Source organism: Lynx rufus, unplaced genomic scaffold (assembly GCF_022079265.1).
Source record: "Lynx rufus isolate CCGP_SWC_20201006 ecotype Redwood Valley unplaced genomic scaffold, mLynRuf1.p SCAF_1, whole genome shotgun sequence".
Lineage (NCBI taxonomy): Eukaryota > Metazoa > Chordata > Mammalia > Carnivora > Felidae > Lynx > Lynx rufus.
In genome coordinates this window covers 185307533-185326500 of record NW_025814823.1, presented here as the reverse complement: position 1 = coordinate 185326500, position 18968 = coordinate 185307533, and the positions used below count along the sequence as shown (strand labels likewise).

Below are 18968 nucleotides of genomic sequence, written 5' to 3'. Positions count from 1 at the left end.
GTTATAAACATGTTGTAGGTTTTTTTTCTTATATCTTGAGAATTTTAGGCTCTAGTTTAGCCTTTTTCCTTTACCAAATGTACCTTAAATGTTAAGCTGCTTCCAAAAAGAATTATCATTGTCTTTTTTATTATGGTATCTGACACATAAGAAATGATAAACAAGTTGGTTTTTGTTTTAATGTCTGACATTTTCTCACCCTCCTTCAAAGTCACTCCTAATAAATAAGGGCATTAATAAAACTTGTAGAATTTATGTGTAGAACTCACTAGAGCTTTCTCTGAAATAATCACATGACAGAAGGCTTCCATTTCAAATCCTTTTGGGATTGAAGTGGGAAGTGAATAAATTTGTGGATTAAATGTGTTTAATAGATATTCTGTTTATAAATATTTTATTTAGTATTAGTATTATTAATAATATTATACTAATAGATCTTAAAGGACATAACACGGTCATTTGCTTTTGTCAGAAGTAAAAGGAGGCTGTACGTCACTGTTCAGTTTAATAGCAATCATTTATTCAGAGCCTGTAATGTGTTGAGCTCTTTGAATGAGGATGCGTATGAATCAAGCTTAGGGAAAAAAGCAGATTCCTGGGCCCCATCCAGGGAGATTCTGATTTAGTTGGCCTGGGATGAACTGTATAGTCTACATATTTCAAAATAGACTAGGCAGTTTAGATGCATTTTGTTAAGCAAGCACATATTACAAAATCCTCTCTGAGAAGCTTGTTTTGGAGGCTTGCAGTAGACTCTCCAGCATGTAGAGGTAGGTAACTACCCAAGGAGCTTTAAAATGTAAGCAGAAAAGGGTGCCTGGAAGGTTCACTTGGTGATGCATGTAGCTCTTAATCTCAGGGTTGTGAGTACAAGCCCCGTGTGTGTGTGTGTGTGTGTGTGTGTGTGTGTGTGTGTGTGTACAGATTAGTTAAAATAAAATCTTTAGCTGAGCCTGGATGGCTCAGTCGGTTAAGCATCTGACTTTGCTCAGGTCATGATCTCACAGTTTGTGAGTTCAAGCCCCACATAAGGCTCTGTGCTGACAGCTCACAGCCTAAAACCTGCTTTGGATTCTGTGTATCTGTCTCTCTCTGCCTCTCCCCTGCTTGTGCCATCTTTCTCTCTGTCTCTCAAAAATAATAAATGTTAAAAGAAATTTGTTTAAATAAAATAGAATCTTTAGAAAAAGTAAAATAAAAATAAATAAGCCAGAAAGTCACATTAATCAAAAAGGACAAGAACAGTAGCAATATTACATAAAATCAGTAATCCTGGTGTGATCAAAGGCATTTTCTCTACCAGAATATGTTGTAGGTAAATAATAGTCCCAGTAATAGAATAATCAATATTTATGTGATTTTATATAAGATCTAACAGAAAATATATCTAAATGTTTTTATATGTTTCTTGTACTTAGTTTTCTGAAGATAGTAACCAGAAGACTATGAGAATTCTAAGCCTCGAATTAATGAAACTTAGAAACAAGAGAGAAACAAAGATAAGGGTGAGTGATACTTTTGGTGAGTTTGCTGTGTCTGGATCTGGGGACCTGAACAACTTCCACTTCCTAACACCTATTTTTGTTGTGTAGAGTATGATGGCTAAACAGGAAGGCATGGAGGTGAAGCTACAGGTCACTCAGAAGAATCTTGAGGAGTCTCAGGGGAAAATAGCACAACTGGAGGGGAAACTGTGAGTGCCTAAAAAGAAAGAGAAATTGTTAAGTGTAACTAATTGTTGATTTCCCTCTCTCACCTCTCTCTTGTTTACTGAGACTTAACCTTCCTCCATACTTCTCTCATTGCCTCCCTGCTTGCCTTATTTCTCTTCTTTAGCTGAGCCCTGATCACTCCCATTTAATGCTGAAAAGATGTATAAATGTATTACTTTTGTCCATCTTTTGTACAAATTATGAGGAAAGGCCTCCTCATCTTTGTAGTAGCATCATCTTATGGAGATGGTAGACCAAAACTGAGGAATATTGGTATAAGAAGCTGTGATTAATGTATAATCCTAGCCTTCCTTTTTATGATTGAGCTGTAACTTACCTACAAAAAATATATAGATCATAAGTATTCAGTTTGATGACTTTTGACAATTGTATACACCTCTGTAATCACCCTACAAACAAGACAGAGAACATTACCATCCTCTCAGAAAATTCCTTCCTGCCTCTTCCTGCTCCCCTGCTCTTCCCCATTATGAGGCCCCCAACACGTGAAGCCACTTTCTGACTTCCATCATATAAATTAGTTTGGTCTTTGGAGGGTGGGGATGGGAGGTGTTTATCACTCTGTGTGTGTGTGTGTGTGTGTGTGTGTGTGTGTCTTCTTTTGTTTAACATAGTATTTTAAGATTCATCTATACTGTTGTATTATAATTTGTTCTCTATTTCTGAGTAGTATTCCACTATCTGAATATACCTCCATTTGTTTACTGTTCCTCTGTTGATCATTATTTGTGTTTCCAGTTTTCTGATAGTGTAAGTCCTCTATGTATATCTTTTTGTGGACGTAAGTTTTTATTTCTCCTGAATGAACATCTAGGATTGGAATACATGGGTCATAGGGTAGTGTAGTATATGTGTAAATTATTAAAACAAACAAACAAACCAACCCAGAGTGGTTGTATGAGCCATTTTACAGTCCCACTTAGCAATGCGTGATAGGTGCAACTGTTCCACGTCTCCAAGGTTTGATATTGTCAGTCTGTTTGATTTCCACCTTTTAGTAGGTAGGAAATAGTATCTCATTTGTAATTTTGTTAGTCTAAGGCCGAGCTTCACTGTATGTGCTCACTGACCATTCATATATATAATATATCCTTTTGTAAGGTGTCTATTTAACTTTCTTGCTCATTTTTTAAATTGAGTTGTTTGGAGGAGATAAACACCGAAGTAATTGCATAAAAATCAACCTAGAACAAAGGCTATTTTGTATGGGTGATGGTGGGGTGGGGACTGGGAAGGCTACAAGAAAGATCATTTCTAACACTTGGAGTGTTATAGGTGATAATTTTCATCATCATGAAATTTATCAGAATTTATTTGGAAAGCTTTCTCACTTTAAAAAAAACCTTCAGTTTCCTATTTGCATATACTAAATTGTCAACTTAAGAGGTCACAGAAAATAAGAATTAAGGATTTGGAGTCTAGAGATAGCCTATCTGATACAGCCGTATCTGGTACAGATTAAACATTATGTGTGACTACTGTGAGTATTCATATATGTAATTTTTTTCAGTGTTTCAATAGAGAAGGACAAGATTGATGAAAAATCCGAAACAGAAAAACTCTTAGAATACATCGAAGAAATTAGGTAATATTAATAGTAGTTTTAAATTGGACCTTATTTTGTTGAATAGTGATGAATACATCATTTTCATCCTTTTTAGTTTAATTTTCCCTGTGCCTAAATTATGTGCTCTTCAAAATAATTTGTTTTACTGTAGTTGTGCATCAGATCAAGTGGAAAAATACAAGCTAGATATTGCCCAGTTAGAAGAAAATTTGAAAGAGAAGAATTATGAAGTTTTAAGCCTTAAGCAATCTCTTGAGGAAAATGTTGCTATGCTTTCTAAACAAGTCGAAAACCTAAATGCTAAGTGTCAGCTGCTTGAAAAAGAAAAAGGTATGTAACATAAGTAACATGTACAGTGTGTAAGGACTGTACTGCTGTATTAAAACAAATTTTTTTTTTTTATTGTCAAGTTCGCTAACATACAGTGTAGTCTTGGCTTCAGGGGTAGATTCCCATGATTTATCACTTACATACAACACCCAGTGCTTGTCCCAACAAGTGCCCTCCTTAATGCCCATCACCCGTCTCCCCCACCCCTCCTTCAACCCCCGACTCCATCAACCCTCAGTTTGTTCTCTGTATTTAAGAGTTTTTTAAAAAATTGTGGAAATAACATTAAAATCCTATTCCCATATGAGAATGTTTGTCTTTTACAATGTTTGTTTTCTGTTTATTTCAATATATTGCTTGTCTTGATTGAAATATACAGTGATGCATTTCTTGACTTCCTCATTGGGTGGCCATTTAAATTGAGAAGATATATATCAAACCAGGTTTGGAGGTTTTATTACATACCATAGGATATGCACTACATTTTGTGTAGTAAATGATACAAACTTCAGAATTATGTTTTGGCTTTATTTCTTTGGAAATACTTGATCTGTATAACATGCTAACAGCAAAAAATGGTATATGGAAATCCAGTTTCTCTAAATGCAATACATTCTCTAAATACATGTATCTAAATACAGCATTTTCATTTGTATAGAAGACTTCATCAACAGGGATAGGGAACGGGATGAAGCTCTGAATTCTGAAATGCAAAACTTAAAGGAGAAACTTATTCTTGAAAAGGAAGAACATGAAAAGTTACGACAAAAAGAACTGCAAAGTGATTCACTTCTGCAACAAGAGAAGGTAGTACACTACAATAAAAAAAAAGCAAAAACTTTTGCTTGTTATATGTCATACATTTCCCTGTGTATCTGAAAACCTTTAAATTATATATGTCTTTCGATCCAACAATTGTATTTTTAAAGTCTTATCTTGAGGAAATAGTCATGTATATGCTGTTAAGCCACACAAATATTCATCACATTATTGATGATGTGAAAAAATTATAAGCAACTAATAAACCAAAATAAGAAAATAGTTTAAAAATATTTTCTGGGGCACCTGGGTGGCGCAGTCGGTTAAGCGTCCGACTTCAGCCAGGTCACGATCTCGCGGTCCGTGAGTTCGAGCCCCGCATCAGGCTCTGGGCTGATGGCTCAGAGCCTGGAGCCTGTTTCCGATTCTGTGTCTCCCTCTCTCTCTGCCCCTCCCCCGTTCATGCTCTGTCTCTCTGTGTCCCAAAAATAAATAAACGTTGGAAAAAAAAAAAATTTTCTGGCATAGGGTCACCTGGGTGGCTCAGTCGGTTGAGTGTCCAACTTCGGCTCAGGTCATGATCTCACAGTTCGTGGGTTCAAGCCCTGCATCGGGGCTCTGGGCTGACGGCTCAGAGCCTGGAGCCTGCTTCAGATTCTATGTCTCCCTTTCTCTGTGCCCCTCCACACTCATGCTCTCTCTGCCTCTCAAAAATAAAGAAACATAATAAAAAAAAATTTTTTTTTTAATATTTTCTGGCACATTCTTGTGTTAGATTACTACTTAGGCATTTACAGTTATGTTGTAAAATAGTGTCTAAATGCATGTGAAACAAAACTGAAAAATTTTTAAAACCCAGATTACATAAAAAATATTTTATGTGAGAAGAAAGTTTATTAAAAAAATGAGCATAGCATGTAAATTTATCATTCTCAGTAGAAATTCAGATAATCTATAAACACGAATACTCTACCTTAGTAATAATCAAAGAAATGGAAATAATTTTTTCCCCTTACAAGATTGGCACACATTAAAGCATTTGATAATAGGGGCACCTAGGTGGCTTACTCATTTAAGTGTCTGATTTCACAGGTGGTGAGATTGAGCCCTTCATCAGGCTCTGTGCCGACAGTGTGGAGCCTGCTTGGGATTCTGTCTCTCCCTCTCTCTCTCTCTCTCTCTCTCTCTCTGCCCCTCCCCCACTCATGCACACTTGTGTGCACAGGCACACAGCTGTGCTTTCTATCTCAAAATAAATAAACATTTAAAATATTTGATAATACAGAACACATTAGTGAGAGTGGAGCAAACAGGTAAATGCACTGATGTGAAATATTATATTTTGGGCAGCCTGCAACAACTGAAGGAATTAAATAGATCTATATATACTTGCTTGAAGATCTCAACTATTTTTAGGATTTTTTTAAATGTTCGTTACATACGTAGTATATATCATTTATATGTATGTATTTTTTAAGTGTATAAATGTGTAAAAAAGACTAGAAGGCATATATACCAAAACTAGTGGTTATCTCTACAATGAGGAAACTAGGATTGGGGTGTGGTATAGTCAGAAGCGTTTTTCCACTTCATTTGTTTTTTGTTTTTTGTTATTTTTTGTCCCATCCAGTCCCACAACTGCAGTTACTGTTGGCAGACCTTTCAAATGTTTTCTTGTATCTTAGTATTTAAGAGATGTGTCTCCTAAATGCATTGTTAGGAGTGTACAGGATGGAGAGAATGCTTATTTACATTGACCATTCTTTTTAAATTTTTTTTTAATGTTTACTTTTGAGAGAGAGAGAGACAGACAGACAGACATACAGACACAATCTGAAGCAGGCTCCTGGCTCTGAGCTGTCAAGACAGAGCCCAATGTGGGGCTTGAACTCACAAATCTGGAGATCATGACCTGAGCCAAAGCCAGACACTTAATAGACTGAGCCATCCAGGCGCCCCATATGTTGACCGTTCTTTTTAAAGGCAAAGGGCCCTGTTTTCTTTCATAGAGTGTTCCTGGGCACATCTACACTGGGTTTTGCTTTTGCTTTTTTATTGAGGTATAACTGACTTACAACATTATGTAAGTTTCAGGTATATGACATAACAATTTAACATTTGTATATGTTGCAAACTTACTACCACAATAAGTCTAGTTAGCATCTATCACTATATAGAACTATAAATTTTTTCTTCTGAGGAGTGTTTAAGACTCTCTCAGCAACTTCCAAAGTGCAATACAGTACTGTTAACTATAGTCACCATGCTATAACACTCCATGACTGAAGTATTTTTTAACTGGAAGTTTGTACCTTTTGACTCTTTCACCCGTTTTACCCACCCCCACTTCTGGCAACCATCGGTCTGTTCTCTATGGCTGGGTTTTTGTTTGTTTCCAGATTCCACATATAAGTAAGATCATATAATATTGTTCTTTCTTTGTCTGATTTATTCCACTTAATATAATACCCTCAGAGTCCATCCATAGCATCACAAATAACAAGATTTTCTTTTTTATAGCTGAATAATAATCAATTTGTGTGTATATATACCACATTTTCTTTATTCATCCATCCATCAGTAGACATTTAAGTTTTTTCCATATCTTGACTATGGTAAATAATGCTGATATGAACATTGGGTGCGTAATCTTTTCAAGTGTGTATTTTCATTTTCTTCAAATAAATACTTAGAACTGGAATTACTAGATTGTATGGCAATTCTGTATTTAATTTTTTGAGGACCATTCATGCTCTTTTCCATAGTGACTGCACCAATTGACATTCCCAGCAACAGTGCACAAGCGTTCCCTTTTCTCCGCATCCTTGCCAACACTTACTGTCTATTGTCCTTTTTTTTTTTTTCAAGTAATTTCTGTGCCCAACATGGGGCTCGAACTCAGACCCCAAGATCAAGAGTTACATGCTCCACTGACTGAGCCAGCCAGGCACCCATATTTCTTGTCTTATTGATAATAGCCATTCTGGTATGAGGTGAATCTCATTATGGTTTTGATTTACATTTCCCTGTTGATTAGTGATGTTGAGCATCTTTTCACGTACCTGTTGGCCATCTGGATGTTTGGAGAAATGCCTCTTTAGATCTGCTACCCAGTTTTTAATTAGAGTTGGGTTTTTTGCTTTTGAATTGTAAGAGTTCTTTATATATTTTGGTTATAACCCCTGTCTGCCCTATCTGATATATGATTTGCAAATATTTTCTCCCATGTAAGTAAGTTACATTTTCATTTTCTTGATGGTTTCTTTTCCTGTGCAGAAGCTTTTTTTTTTTTTTTTTACATTTATTTATTTTTGGGAGAGACAGAGTGAACTGGGGAGAGGCAGAAACAGGAGAGGGAGACACAGAATCTGAAGCAGGCTCTAGGCTCTGAGTTATCAGCACAGAGCCCAACATGGGGCTTGAACTCACGAGCTGTGAGATCATGACCTGAGCAGAAGTCGGATGCTTTAACTGACTCAGCCACCCAGGCGCCCCCAGAAACTTTTTGGTTTGATGTAGTCCCACTTGTTTATTTTTGCTTTTGTTTCCTTTGCTTTGGTGTTCTATCCAAAAGATCATCACCAAGAACAATGTCAATAACCTTACTGCCTATGTTTTCTTCTAGGAGTTTTATGGTTTTAGGTCTTACATTTAATACATTTTTATTTAATTTTTGTGAATGGTATTAAGGTAGTAGTGCACTTTTATTCTTTTGTTTGTGGTTTTCCAGTTTTACCAGTACCATTTATTGAAGAAACTGTTCTTTCCCCTTTACATATTTTTGACTCCTTTATCATAAATTAATATGTGTGGGCTTGTTTCTATGCTCTATTCTATTCTAGTGATCAATGTGTCTGTTAGTATGCCATCACCATACTATTTTGAGTAACATAGTTTGAAATCAGGGAGTATGATACCTCCAACTTTGTTCTTCTTTCTCAAGAGCACTTTGGCTATTCAGGATATTTTGTGCTTCCACATGAATTTTATCTTATTCCATTGTTCTATATCTGTGAAAATTCCCATTTTGATAGGGATTGCACTGAATCTATAGATCGCTGTGGTTGCATGGATATTTTAGCAATATTAATTTTTTCAATTCATGAGCACAGAATCTCTCCATTTATTTGTGTCTTCACTTTATTTTAATGTTAGAACTTTTTCCCAGTATTGATATATTTGTGCATTGTATAACTTTATTTTTTAAATGTTTATTTTGAGACAGAGGGAGGAGGAGAGAGAGAATCCCAAACAGGCTCTGTGCTGTCAGCACAGAGCCCATTGTGGGGCTTGAACTCAAACTATGAGGTCGTGACCTGAGCTGAACATTTAACAGACTGAACCACCCAGGTGCCCCTGTATATTACATAACTTTAAAATATATTTACATATTGTCAAAATCATAGTACACTTTTTCTGTGGTATCCTCTGAGAAAAATATGCTAAAAGTCAGTTGTAGAATATAATTTTAGTTTTATAAGAAGTGTGTGAGTGTGTGTTGCATAGAAAAACTGAAAAAACATTTACCACATTGTTAACAAGGTGCAGAATATAATCAATGACAAGATGCAGGTGATATCTGTATTTTTCAAAGGTTTTTGTTTTTTTGAGTCTCTTGAATTTAGTATTCATACTTTACTTTCTGTACTTCTTTTTTTTTGTCATTAGTAAAAATCTCTTGATGCCATTTCATATTATTTTGGTGGTTTCTATTTGGATGTAGGAGTTGTCCTCCAGTCTTCAACAGAAGCTAGGTTCTTTTCAAGAGGAAATGATGAAAGAGAGAGATCTCTTTGAGGAAGAATTAAAGCAAACACTGGAAGAACTAGATAAATTACAGCAAAAGGAGGAACAAGCTGAAAGGCTGATTACACAATTGGAAGAGGAAACAAAATCTAGAGCTGAGGAACTGAAACTCCTAGAAGAAAAGCTGAAAGGGTTGGTATCAATAAGATCTCATGTCTCATATGACTTCAGATGTTAAAATGTGCTTTCCAGTACATTCTCTTAGCAATCTCACTTCAGTCATGCAAGTAAGTAAGGTTGGAATTCTTTTACAAGTAAGGAGTAGACACAGAGAGGTAAAGTATACCTATAGAGGAGCACCTGGGTGACTCAGTTGTTTAAGCATCTGACTCTTGATTCCAGCTCACGTCGCAGTCTCATGGTTCGTGAGATTGAGCCTGGCATCGAACTCTGCACTGACATCACAGAGTCTCCTTGGGATTCTCTCTGCCCCTCCCCCCACCTCTCTAAATATAAATAAATAAAACTCAAAAAAAGTATACCCATAGAATATGCATACAAACAAGTATGACAGCCAAAATCAGAAGCTGTGCCCTTTTTTTTTTTTTTTAAATGTTCACTTACTTTTGAGAGAGAAAAACAGCATGAGTTGGGGAGAGGCAAAGAGAGAGGGAAACACAGAACCTGAAGCAGGCTCAGGCTCTGAGCTGTTAGCATGGAGCCCGACGGGGTTCGAACACACAAACCGTGAGATCGTGACCTGAGCTGAAGTCGGATGCTTAACCAACTGAGCCACCCAGGCGCCCCTGCCCTTCTTTTTTTTTTTTTTTTTTTTTTTTTAGGCAAGAGGTTTAATTTAAAAGGCTGTTAATAAACAAACTCAAAATTTGGGGTTTCTTTACTGCTGTTACGTTGTCTAAAATTGTTGGACATCAGCATTATAGCAATAACAGATTTAGAAAAAAGGCTAAGAATCTCACCCTTTAATAAGAAACATTTCCATTTTTTCCCTGTGTGTACATCAGTTTACATAGCATAAGCATAAGTTATACCTTTAATTACCTTTTCTAAGGGAGCACAAATACTCAGAAGTAGCAATGAAAACAAAATGAGAAAAAAAAACAACCGAACCTGGGCAACATTCAAAAATAAGAAATTTAAGAGATCTTGGGCTTTTCTTTCTTTCTTTCTTTCTTTCTTTCTTTTTAAAGTAAGCTCTATGCCCAACATGGGGCTTGAACTCACCACCCCAACATCAAGAGTTGCACGCTGTACCAAGTAAGCCAGCCAGGTGCCCCTCAAGCCTTTCTTTTATTGCTATTTCCGTATTACTTTCATCACATTATGCATCCTTCTCTACTACATTGATTTAGGTTAAAATACCAAGTGGATTCTTGAGTTCAAACTGTATCTACAATAATTAACATTATTTGACTGCTTAAGATTTCATTACTAAAAATATTTCTAGCAAGGAACCAAGAACTGTACATGAGTCTACAGGACTGTAGTATATCTCACAACTGTGTATCTGTCTCCTGTTGGATACTTTTGTTAAAATCCTTTTTTTTTTGTTTTTTTTGTTTTCTTGTGGTGGTAAGTGATAAAAAGGACACAAAGGTTTTTTATATGCCTGCTTTTGCGGGGAGAAGTACCAGAGTATTCTTAGGGAATTGTTCTATACTGGAACCATTCTCAGGGAGCAGGCACTTTAAGAAACTGAGTAGATGACATCAGTTTCAGGGAGGAAAGAAAGTTGAGACAATCATTTATTCAACTCAAGGAATTCAGTGCAAAGGTCAGGAGATAAGGATTTTATTGCTGGATCTGTTAACCAGCTGTGTGATTCTAAGCAAGACAATTCTAATTTCTTTAATTTACTATTTCATCAGATATAAAATAAAGGGATTTTAATAACGTGATCTCTAAGGTCCCTTCCAACCTGAAATCTTAGGCATAAGAGAAAAAATAAGAAAATTGGAAATGATTTCTCTGTGGGGCAGGGAAGAGAATATTTTTATTATAAAGCCTTTAGTACTATGTGATTGCTTTTAGCTGTTGGTGTGTGTATTTTTTAATCCCATGCTCATTACAGAAGGAATTTGATTAGTTCCATTTATTTTATCTGTGTCCAACTTAGCCTATAAGCAAATAAAGCTTCTTATTTATAGTTCTTAGTTCTATATGTTCTTTAAAAGGTCTCTTACAAGCTCATGTGTATATCTAAAAATTTTTCTCACTATTTTGGTAATATGTAATGTTAATATTTCAAAAACTTTCTGAGGTTTGTAATATATATGAATAAAGATGACTTTAAAGCTATTTTGTCTATGTAAGTAATCCACCAAATAAATTATTGAATATTTTTTTAATAACAATTTCATATATGGATTACTGAAATAATCAAAATAAATCTACATAGTCCTAAGGGCACTTGCGTGGCTCAGTCAGTTAAGAGTCCAACTTCGGCTCAGGTCATGATCTCACGGTTCATGGGTTTGAGTCCCACATCAGGCTCTGTGTTGATGGTTCAGAGCCTTGAGCCTGCTTCAAATTCTGTGTCGCCCTCTCTCTCTGACCCTCCCCTTGCTCGCACTCTATCTCTCTCGCTCAAAAATAAACATTAAAAGAAATTTTTTTTAATTTAAATCTACATAGTGCTATCAACTCTTTTTTCAAAGAAATACCAAGTGTAGTTAAAGAGTGTTTCTTAAATGCAGAGACGCTTTATTCAGTCACCCAGCTTTTTAGCTGGTAATTTGGCTGCTGCCATTAAGATTGTGTTTTAGAGTCTTTTTACCCTACCTTCTTCTAAAAAAAAAAATGTTTAAACTACCTACATACGTGCATATAGTGTCAAAAGATAAATTTAGAAATGAGTAAATTAGGATGAAAATGAAAGTAAAATAAGGGCAAGAAGGATAAGATGAAGCCAGAAGAGAAGTTAGTACATAAATAAACATGCTATTAGAAGCAGGTCATAAAGTTATATCTGAATGGTCCAGTAGTTTATGCAGATACAGACATTGGACACATGATTCACAGTGCCAAAGGTAAATACTATCCGCTTTCATAGAATATGATTTGTAATTAGCGTTTTATCTTTTAATTGTTCCTTAGGAAAGAAGCTGAACTAGAGAAAAGTAACGCTGCTCACGCTCAAGCCACCCTGCTTTTACAGGAAAGGTATCAGAGTACAGTGCAAAACCTTGGAGATGTTACTGCTCAATTTCAAAGGTATTTTTATTCGGAGCCTACACTCTCAAATATGATATGAGTAGGGAGGGGTGCTTATCTAGAAAAATCTGAAAAAACAATCACACAGATAGTTGGTATTACTGTAGATTCCATAATGACCAACCATAAATGGGCATTCAGGGTTACCTGGTAATCTTATGTATAGGAATTTCCTTTCCTGCCATCCACTTCAAATTTCATGAACTCTCAATCCTTTGGCCCTTCTGTCTTACTCTCCTGACACCATTATTTTCCTCATGAAGAATTCTAAAGCTTTTATCTCATTACCCTGCCTGTAAACACACCTGCCTTTATGCTCATCCTATCTTCCCACCTGTTACAGGAGAAGTGACTTTATATTTCACTTATCCTTTACAGCCTTTCTACTGGATTTTTTCCAATCTGTATTAAAACATGTTAATGTTCATTTATCTTTGAAATACATAAATTCAGAGTGCCTGGGTGGCTCAGTCAGTTAAGCATCCGACTCAATTTTGGCTTAGGTCATGACCCCATGGTCTTGAGATTAAGCCCTGTATGGGGCTCCGTGCTTAGTGTGGAGCATGGAGCCTGCTTGGAATTGTCTCCCTCCCTCTCCCTCTGCCCCTCCCTCACTTGCATACACATGCACGCTCTCTCTTTATCTCTCTCTCTCAAAATATAAAAATAAATTTAGAAAAAAAAACTTTAAAAAAATAATAAATTGGGGCGCCTGGGTGGCGCAGTCGGTTAAGCGTCCGACTTCAGCCAGGTCACGATCTCACGGTCTGTGAGTTCGAGCCCCGCGTCAGGCTCTGGGCTGATGGCTCGGAGCCTGGAGCCTGTTTCCGATTCTGTGTCTCCCTCTCTCTCTGCCCCTCCCCCGTTCATGCTCTGTCTCTCTCTGTCCCAAAAATAAAAAATATATATATATATATATATATATAAATTAAAATATATAAATTTTATTAACTCCTTTGACAGCTCCCCCCAACTTCCTCCTGAAGCTATCCAGCAATACCTCTCACTCCCAACACCCTTTTTTAATCCAAAATTCCACTCATCTTTATAGCTCATCTAAATAGAAGATTTTCAGGGCGCTGGGTGGCTCAGTCGGTTAAGTGGCCAACTTCAGCTCAGGTCATAATCTCACAGTCCGTGAGTTCGAGCCCCGCGTCGGGCTCTGTGCCGACAGCTCAGAGCCTGGAGCCTGCTTCAGATTCTGTGTCTCCCTCTCTCTCTGACCCTCCCTCGTTCATGCTCTCTCTGTGTGTCAAAAATAAACATTAAAAAAAAATAATAATAATTTTAAAAAATAAATAAATAGAAGATTCTCTATACCTACTGTATCCACTTCCTCACTTCCTATATCATCTACTTATTATTTTCCCTTTAAAAAAAAGTTTATTTGTGGGGGAACTATACATTGCAGAGGATAGTTTAAGAAATGTATATGCATCTCACATCAAGAGAGTATTAATATGAACATTTTTGTTATATTACTTTAGACCATTTCAGAAGGTCTCTTTTTCTTGTGTCTATCTTAATATATTTAAGAAATACGAAATATAAACAACAGTTAAATAAATTATAAAGCATAAAGATAAAATCAACATGTATGAGCCCATAAAAGACAACCAAACCAGTAAGCCAAAAGATTCAACAACTTGGTATCTATGTAGGAGTTCCTCCACCATCTGCATGCTTTCCACCAACGGAAACACCATCTCAGAGCCTCCATTTATAATTGCCTCACTTTTTTCCTATATATAATTTTATAACATGTATATCCATACAAATAATATTTTATGTAATACTACTTTTGTGCTGAACTTGAACTTGGCCAAAAAATGACGTCATGGTGTATGTCATTTCCTGGGACTTGTCTTTTTTATTCTGCAATATGTAGGTTTCTAGAATTGAATCACATTGTTGACTGAGGTTATAGTTTGTTCATAGTGGCTGCTGTAACGTGTTCGATTTTATTAGTATATCACAATTTACCCATTCTCACTTTGGACTTTCGAGTTGTTTTCCTTTTTTTGTTGCCTCTTTCATCATAAGTGTACTCTATAATCCCCATCCCCTATTTTCCCCATACCCTCCCACCAACTTACCCTCTAGTAACTCATCAGTTTGTTCTCTATAGTTAAGAATCTGTTTCTTGCTTTGTCTTGTTTATTTATTCATTTATTTATTTACTTTTGCTTGTTTGTTTCTTAAATTGCACGTGTAAGATCGTATAGTATTCGTGTGTTTTGACTTACTACACTTAGCGTTACACTCTCTAGTTCTATCCATGTTGCTGCAAATAGCAAGATATCATTCTTTTTTCTGGCTGAATAATATTCCTGTGTGTGTGTGTGTGTGTGTGTGTGTGTGTGTGTGTGTGTAGATATATACACACCACATCTTCTGTATTCATTCATCTGTGGACAGTTAGCCCGCTTCCATAATTTGGCTGTTGTAAATAAAGCTACAATAAACATAAGGGTGCTTGTATCCCTTTGAATGAGTATTTTTATATATTGGGGGTAAATTCCCAGTAGTGTGATTACTGGGTCATGGGGTAGTTCTATTTATAATTTTTTGAGGAACCCCCATACTTTTTTCCACAGTGGCTACACCAGTTTGCAAACTCCACCAACAGTGCAAAAGGATTCCTTTTTCTCACATCCTCACAATACTTGTTGTTTCTTGTGTTATTTTTATATTAGCCATTCTGACAAGTGTGAGGTGATATCTCACTGTAGTTTTGACTTGGCGTTTCTCTGATAATGAGTGATGTTGAGCATGTATCTGTTGGCCATCTGGATATCTTTGGGGAAATGTCTGTTCATGTCTTCTGCTCATTTTAACTAGACTATTTGGTTTTTGGATATTGAGTTGTATCAGTCCTTTATATATTTTGGATACTAACCCTTCATCAGATACGTAATTTGCAAATAGCATCTACCATTCAGTAAGCTGCCTTTTAGTTTTGTTAACTGTTGCCTTCACTCGAAGTGCCAAAACTTTTCATTCTTACATAGTCCCAATCAATTATTTTTGCTTTTATTTCCCTTGCCTCAGGAGACATACCTAGAAAAATGTTGCTATAATCAATGTCAGAGATTAATGCTGTACTCTCTTCAAGGATTTTTATTGTTTCAGGTCTCACATTTAGGTCTTTAATCCATTTTGAATTTATTTTTGTGTATGGTGAAAGAAAGTGGCCCATTTTCATTCTTTTTCATATAGCTATCCAGTTTTCTCAACACCATTTGTTGAAGAGATTATCTTTCTCCTATTGTGTATTCATTCTTCCCTTGTCAAAGGTTAATTGACCATATAATTGTGGGCTTATTTCTGGGTTTTCTATTCTGTTCCATTAATCTATGTGTCTATATTTTTATGCCAATACCATATACTGTTTTAATTACTGGCACTTTGTGATATAAGTTGAAATCTGGAATTGTGATACCTCAAGTTTTTTTTTTTTTTTCTTTTTCAAGATTGCTTTGGCTATTCGAGGTCTTTTGTGGTTACATACAAATTTTAGGATTGTTTGCGCTAGTTCTGTGAAAAATGCTGTTCGTATTTTGATAGGGATTGCTTTAAATCTGTAGATTGCTTCAGGTAGTATAGACATTTTAACAATATTTGTTCTTCCAAACTATGAGCATGAAATGTCTTTCCATTTCTTCGCATTGTCTTGAATTTCATCAGTGTTTTATAGTTTTCAGAGTACAGGTCTTTCACCTCTTTGATTAAGTTCATTCCTAGATATTTTATTGTTTTTCGTGCAGTTGTAAATGGTAGTTTTCTTAATTTTTGCTGCTTCATTATTACTATATAGGAATGCAACAGATTTCTATACGTTGACCTTGTATCCTGTAACTTTACTAAAAATTTATTTATTCATTTATCAATTCTACTAGTTTTGTTGGTGGAGTCTTTAGGGTTTTCTATATATGGTGTCATGTCATCTGCAAATAGAGTTTTACTTCTCCCTTAGCAATTTGGATGCGTTTCACTTCTTTTTTGTTGTCCAATTGCTGTAGCTAGGACTTTTTCCAGTCCTGTGTTGAATGAAAATGGTGAGAGTGAATATCCTTGTCTTGTTCCTGACCTTAAGGGAAAAGCTCTCAGTTTTTCACTATTGAGTATGATGTGATGTTAGCTGTGGGTTTTTCATAGATGGCCTTTATTATGTTGAGGTATGCTCCCTCTAGACATACTTTGCAGAGGGTTTTTATCATGAATGGATGTTGTACTTTGTCAGATATTTTTTCTGCATCCACTGAAATGATCATATGATTGTCATCCTTTTTCTTACTGATGTGATGTTCACATTGATTGTTTTGTGACTATTGAACCACCCTTGCATCCTGAGAATAAATCTTATTTGATTGTAGTGTAAGACTTTTTTAATGTATTGTTGGATTCAGTTTGCTAATATTTTTGGAGGATTTTTGCATCCATATTTATAAGAGATACTGGCCTGTAGTTCCCTCCCTTCTTCTCTCTCCCTCTCCTTCTTTCTATCTCTTTGTTTTTGTTTTTGTTCTGTTTGGGGTTTTTTTTTTTTGGTGTCTTTATCTGGTTTTGGTATCAGGGTGATACTGGCCTCACAGAATGAATTTGGAAGTTTTTCGTCCTCTTATAAGTTTAATTACTGAAAAGAGTAGGTATTAACTCTTCTTTAAGTGGTAGATTCTTTTGTTACTATTAATAGTATTTTTACTAATATTCTTGTAGTCTCCTAGTGTACTTGAATAAGAATTACTCTAAAACCATACATTTGTGACTGCCCAACTTTAAAATTTAATGCCAAATTGCTTTACAAAACAATTTGTACACTCTACACTCTCACTAGCGTTGTACGAGTAACCATTGATCTACTTCCTCTCCACAGCTTGTTAGATTTCTTCAATTTTGCCAGTGTACTTAGTATAAAATGGCTTTTTTCCTGGAGATAATCCGCCTTCCCTTTTCTGTAAAAAGCTTATATATAAAAAGTTATAAAAAAACTTTCTATCCCAAAAGGTATTAACTTATTTTTTTTTTTAATTTTTTTTTCAACGTTTATTTATTTTTGGGACAGAGAGAGACAGAGCATGAACGGGGGAGGGGCAGAGAGAGAGGGAGACACAGAATCGGAAACAGGCTCCAGGCTCTGAGCCATCAGCCCAGAGCCCGATGCGGGGCTCGAACTCCCGGACCGCGAGATCGTGACCTGGCTGAAGTCGGACGCTTAACCGACTGCGCCACCCAGGCGCCCCTTAACTTATTTTTTTAAGTTTCATTTTTCCATCTAGAATGAATTTCTGTGTGTGCATTAAAACTGGGATCAAATTTATTTTTGTTTTTCCATATGGAGAACATATTGCTTAATGCCCATTCATTGAATAGTACTTTCTTTCCCCAATGATCTTTTTTTTTTGAAACTAAATACATTTTAATAGAAAGCAAAATACGAAGTAACTCTTATCAGAAAACAGAAATTTTTAATCCTTTTTTGATGAATTCAAACTTGCTTTATCTTCAAAGCACAGTTGTATATGCGTGCGTATGTACTTAATGATTTGTTCTCAAACTGTTCATTAAACTGCTATTGCAAGCAGGAGGTGGGAGCAAATGATCACAGGAGAAAAGGACACTGAGAAAGCCACCCATCTGAATAGATGGGCATTTGGAAATTTAACATTTTCTCGGGCGCCTGGGTGGCTCAGTCGGTTAAGCGTCGACTTCAGCTCAGGTCACGATCTCGCGGTCCGTGAGTTCGAGCCCCGCGTCGGGCTCTGGGCTGATGGCTCAGAGCCTGGAGCCTGCTTCCGATTCTGTGTCTCCTCTCTCTCTGCCCCTCCCCCATTCATGCTCTGTCTCTCTCTGTCTCAAAAATAAATAAACGTTAAAAAAAATTTTTTTTTTTTTAAAAAAAGGAAATTTAACTTTCTAATTCTATCTTTGGACTTATTGCTTCAATTTATTTTCATTTCTTTACCACAGTCTGTCCTTTCAGGGGAGAAAACTATTCACAGAAGTGCAGCCACAAGGAGACTCTTCCTCTCCCACCATCACTGCGAAAGCCCAGGACTTGTTCAAACAAATGCACACACTCACTTCTAGAAACATGTCAGCCAGAGTGACCAGTCCATTACCCAGAAATTTTCCCTTTCTCCCAAAACACTGTGCTACCAAATTCTCTGAATTCCCTGAACCTCAAGATTCCAAATATCACAGCCAGTGATATAATGTATTATGACATATATATCATATATTATGCTTTAGTGCTGTTTTCAACCTTGTGAAGGGATTTCCCTTCCTGCTACTTTGAGAAATAGTACCTTAGGAGTTTTCTAGCCACTCTGTGACTTCACTCACCATCAGTATGCCAATAGTATTAAAATTCATTTCTTCAAACCAGATCTTTCCTTTGAGCTTTATACTCGTATATCCAGATGCCTACTTGACACCTCCAAGCAGATATCTCACTACCGTGTAATATTAACCTGTCTAAAACAACTTGTGATTTCGCTTCTATCTCTCTCTACCTCTCTCTCTTTCTTTTTTATTTCATCCAGTGACATCTTAATCTTCCCATCTTCTCTTTCTGTAAATCTTAGAGTCATCTTTAA

General features: G+C 36.2%; 1 protein-coding gene and 1 long non-coding RNA gene across 3 annotated transcripts in view; one reads left to right on the top strand and one right to left on the bottom strand.

The window, feature by feature from the left end:
• LOC124520510 (uncharacterized) overlaps positions 1–18968 on the bottom strand; it is a 51547-nt gene that overhangs the window by 4695 nt on the left and 27884 nt on the right. The window lies entirely within an intron of this gene.
• Positions 1–18968, top strand: part of HMMR (hyaluronan mediated motility receptor) — a 40500-nt gene that overhangs the window by 11835 nt on the left and 9697 nt on the right. For both annotated transcript variants that reach the window (XM_047091380.1, XM_047091373.1), the window contains exons 6-12: positions 1419–1505; positions 1593–1693; positions 3244–3318; positions 3452–3630; positions 4289–4437; positions 9113–9327; positions 12253–12369. In XM_047091380.1, the coding sequence (XP_046947336.1) occupies positions 1419–1505; positions 1593–1693; positions 3244–3318; positions 3452–3630; positions 4289–4437; positions 9113–9327; positions 12253–12369 (923 nt within the window). The remainder of the gene's footprint in view (positions 1–1418; positions 1506–1592; positions 1694–3243; positions 3319–3451; positions 3631–4288; positions 4438–9112; positions 9328–12252; positions 12370–18968) is intronic.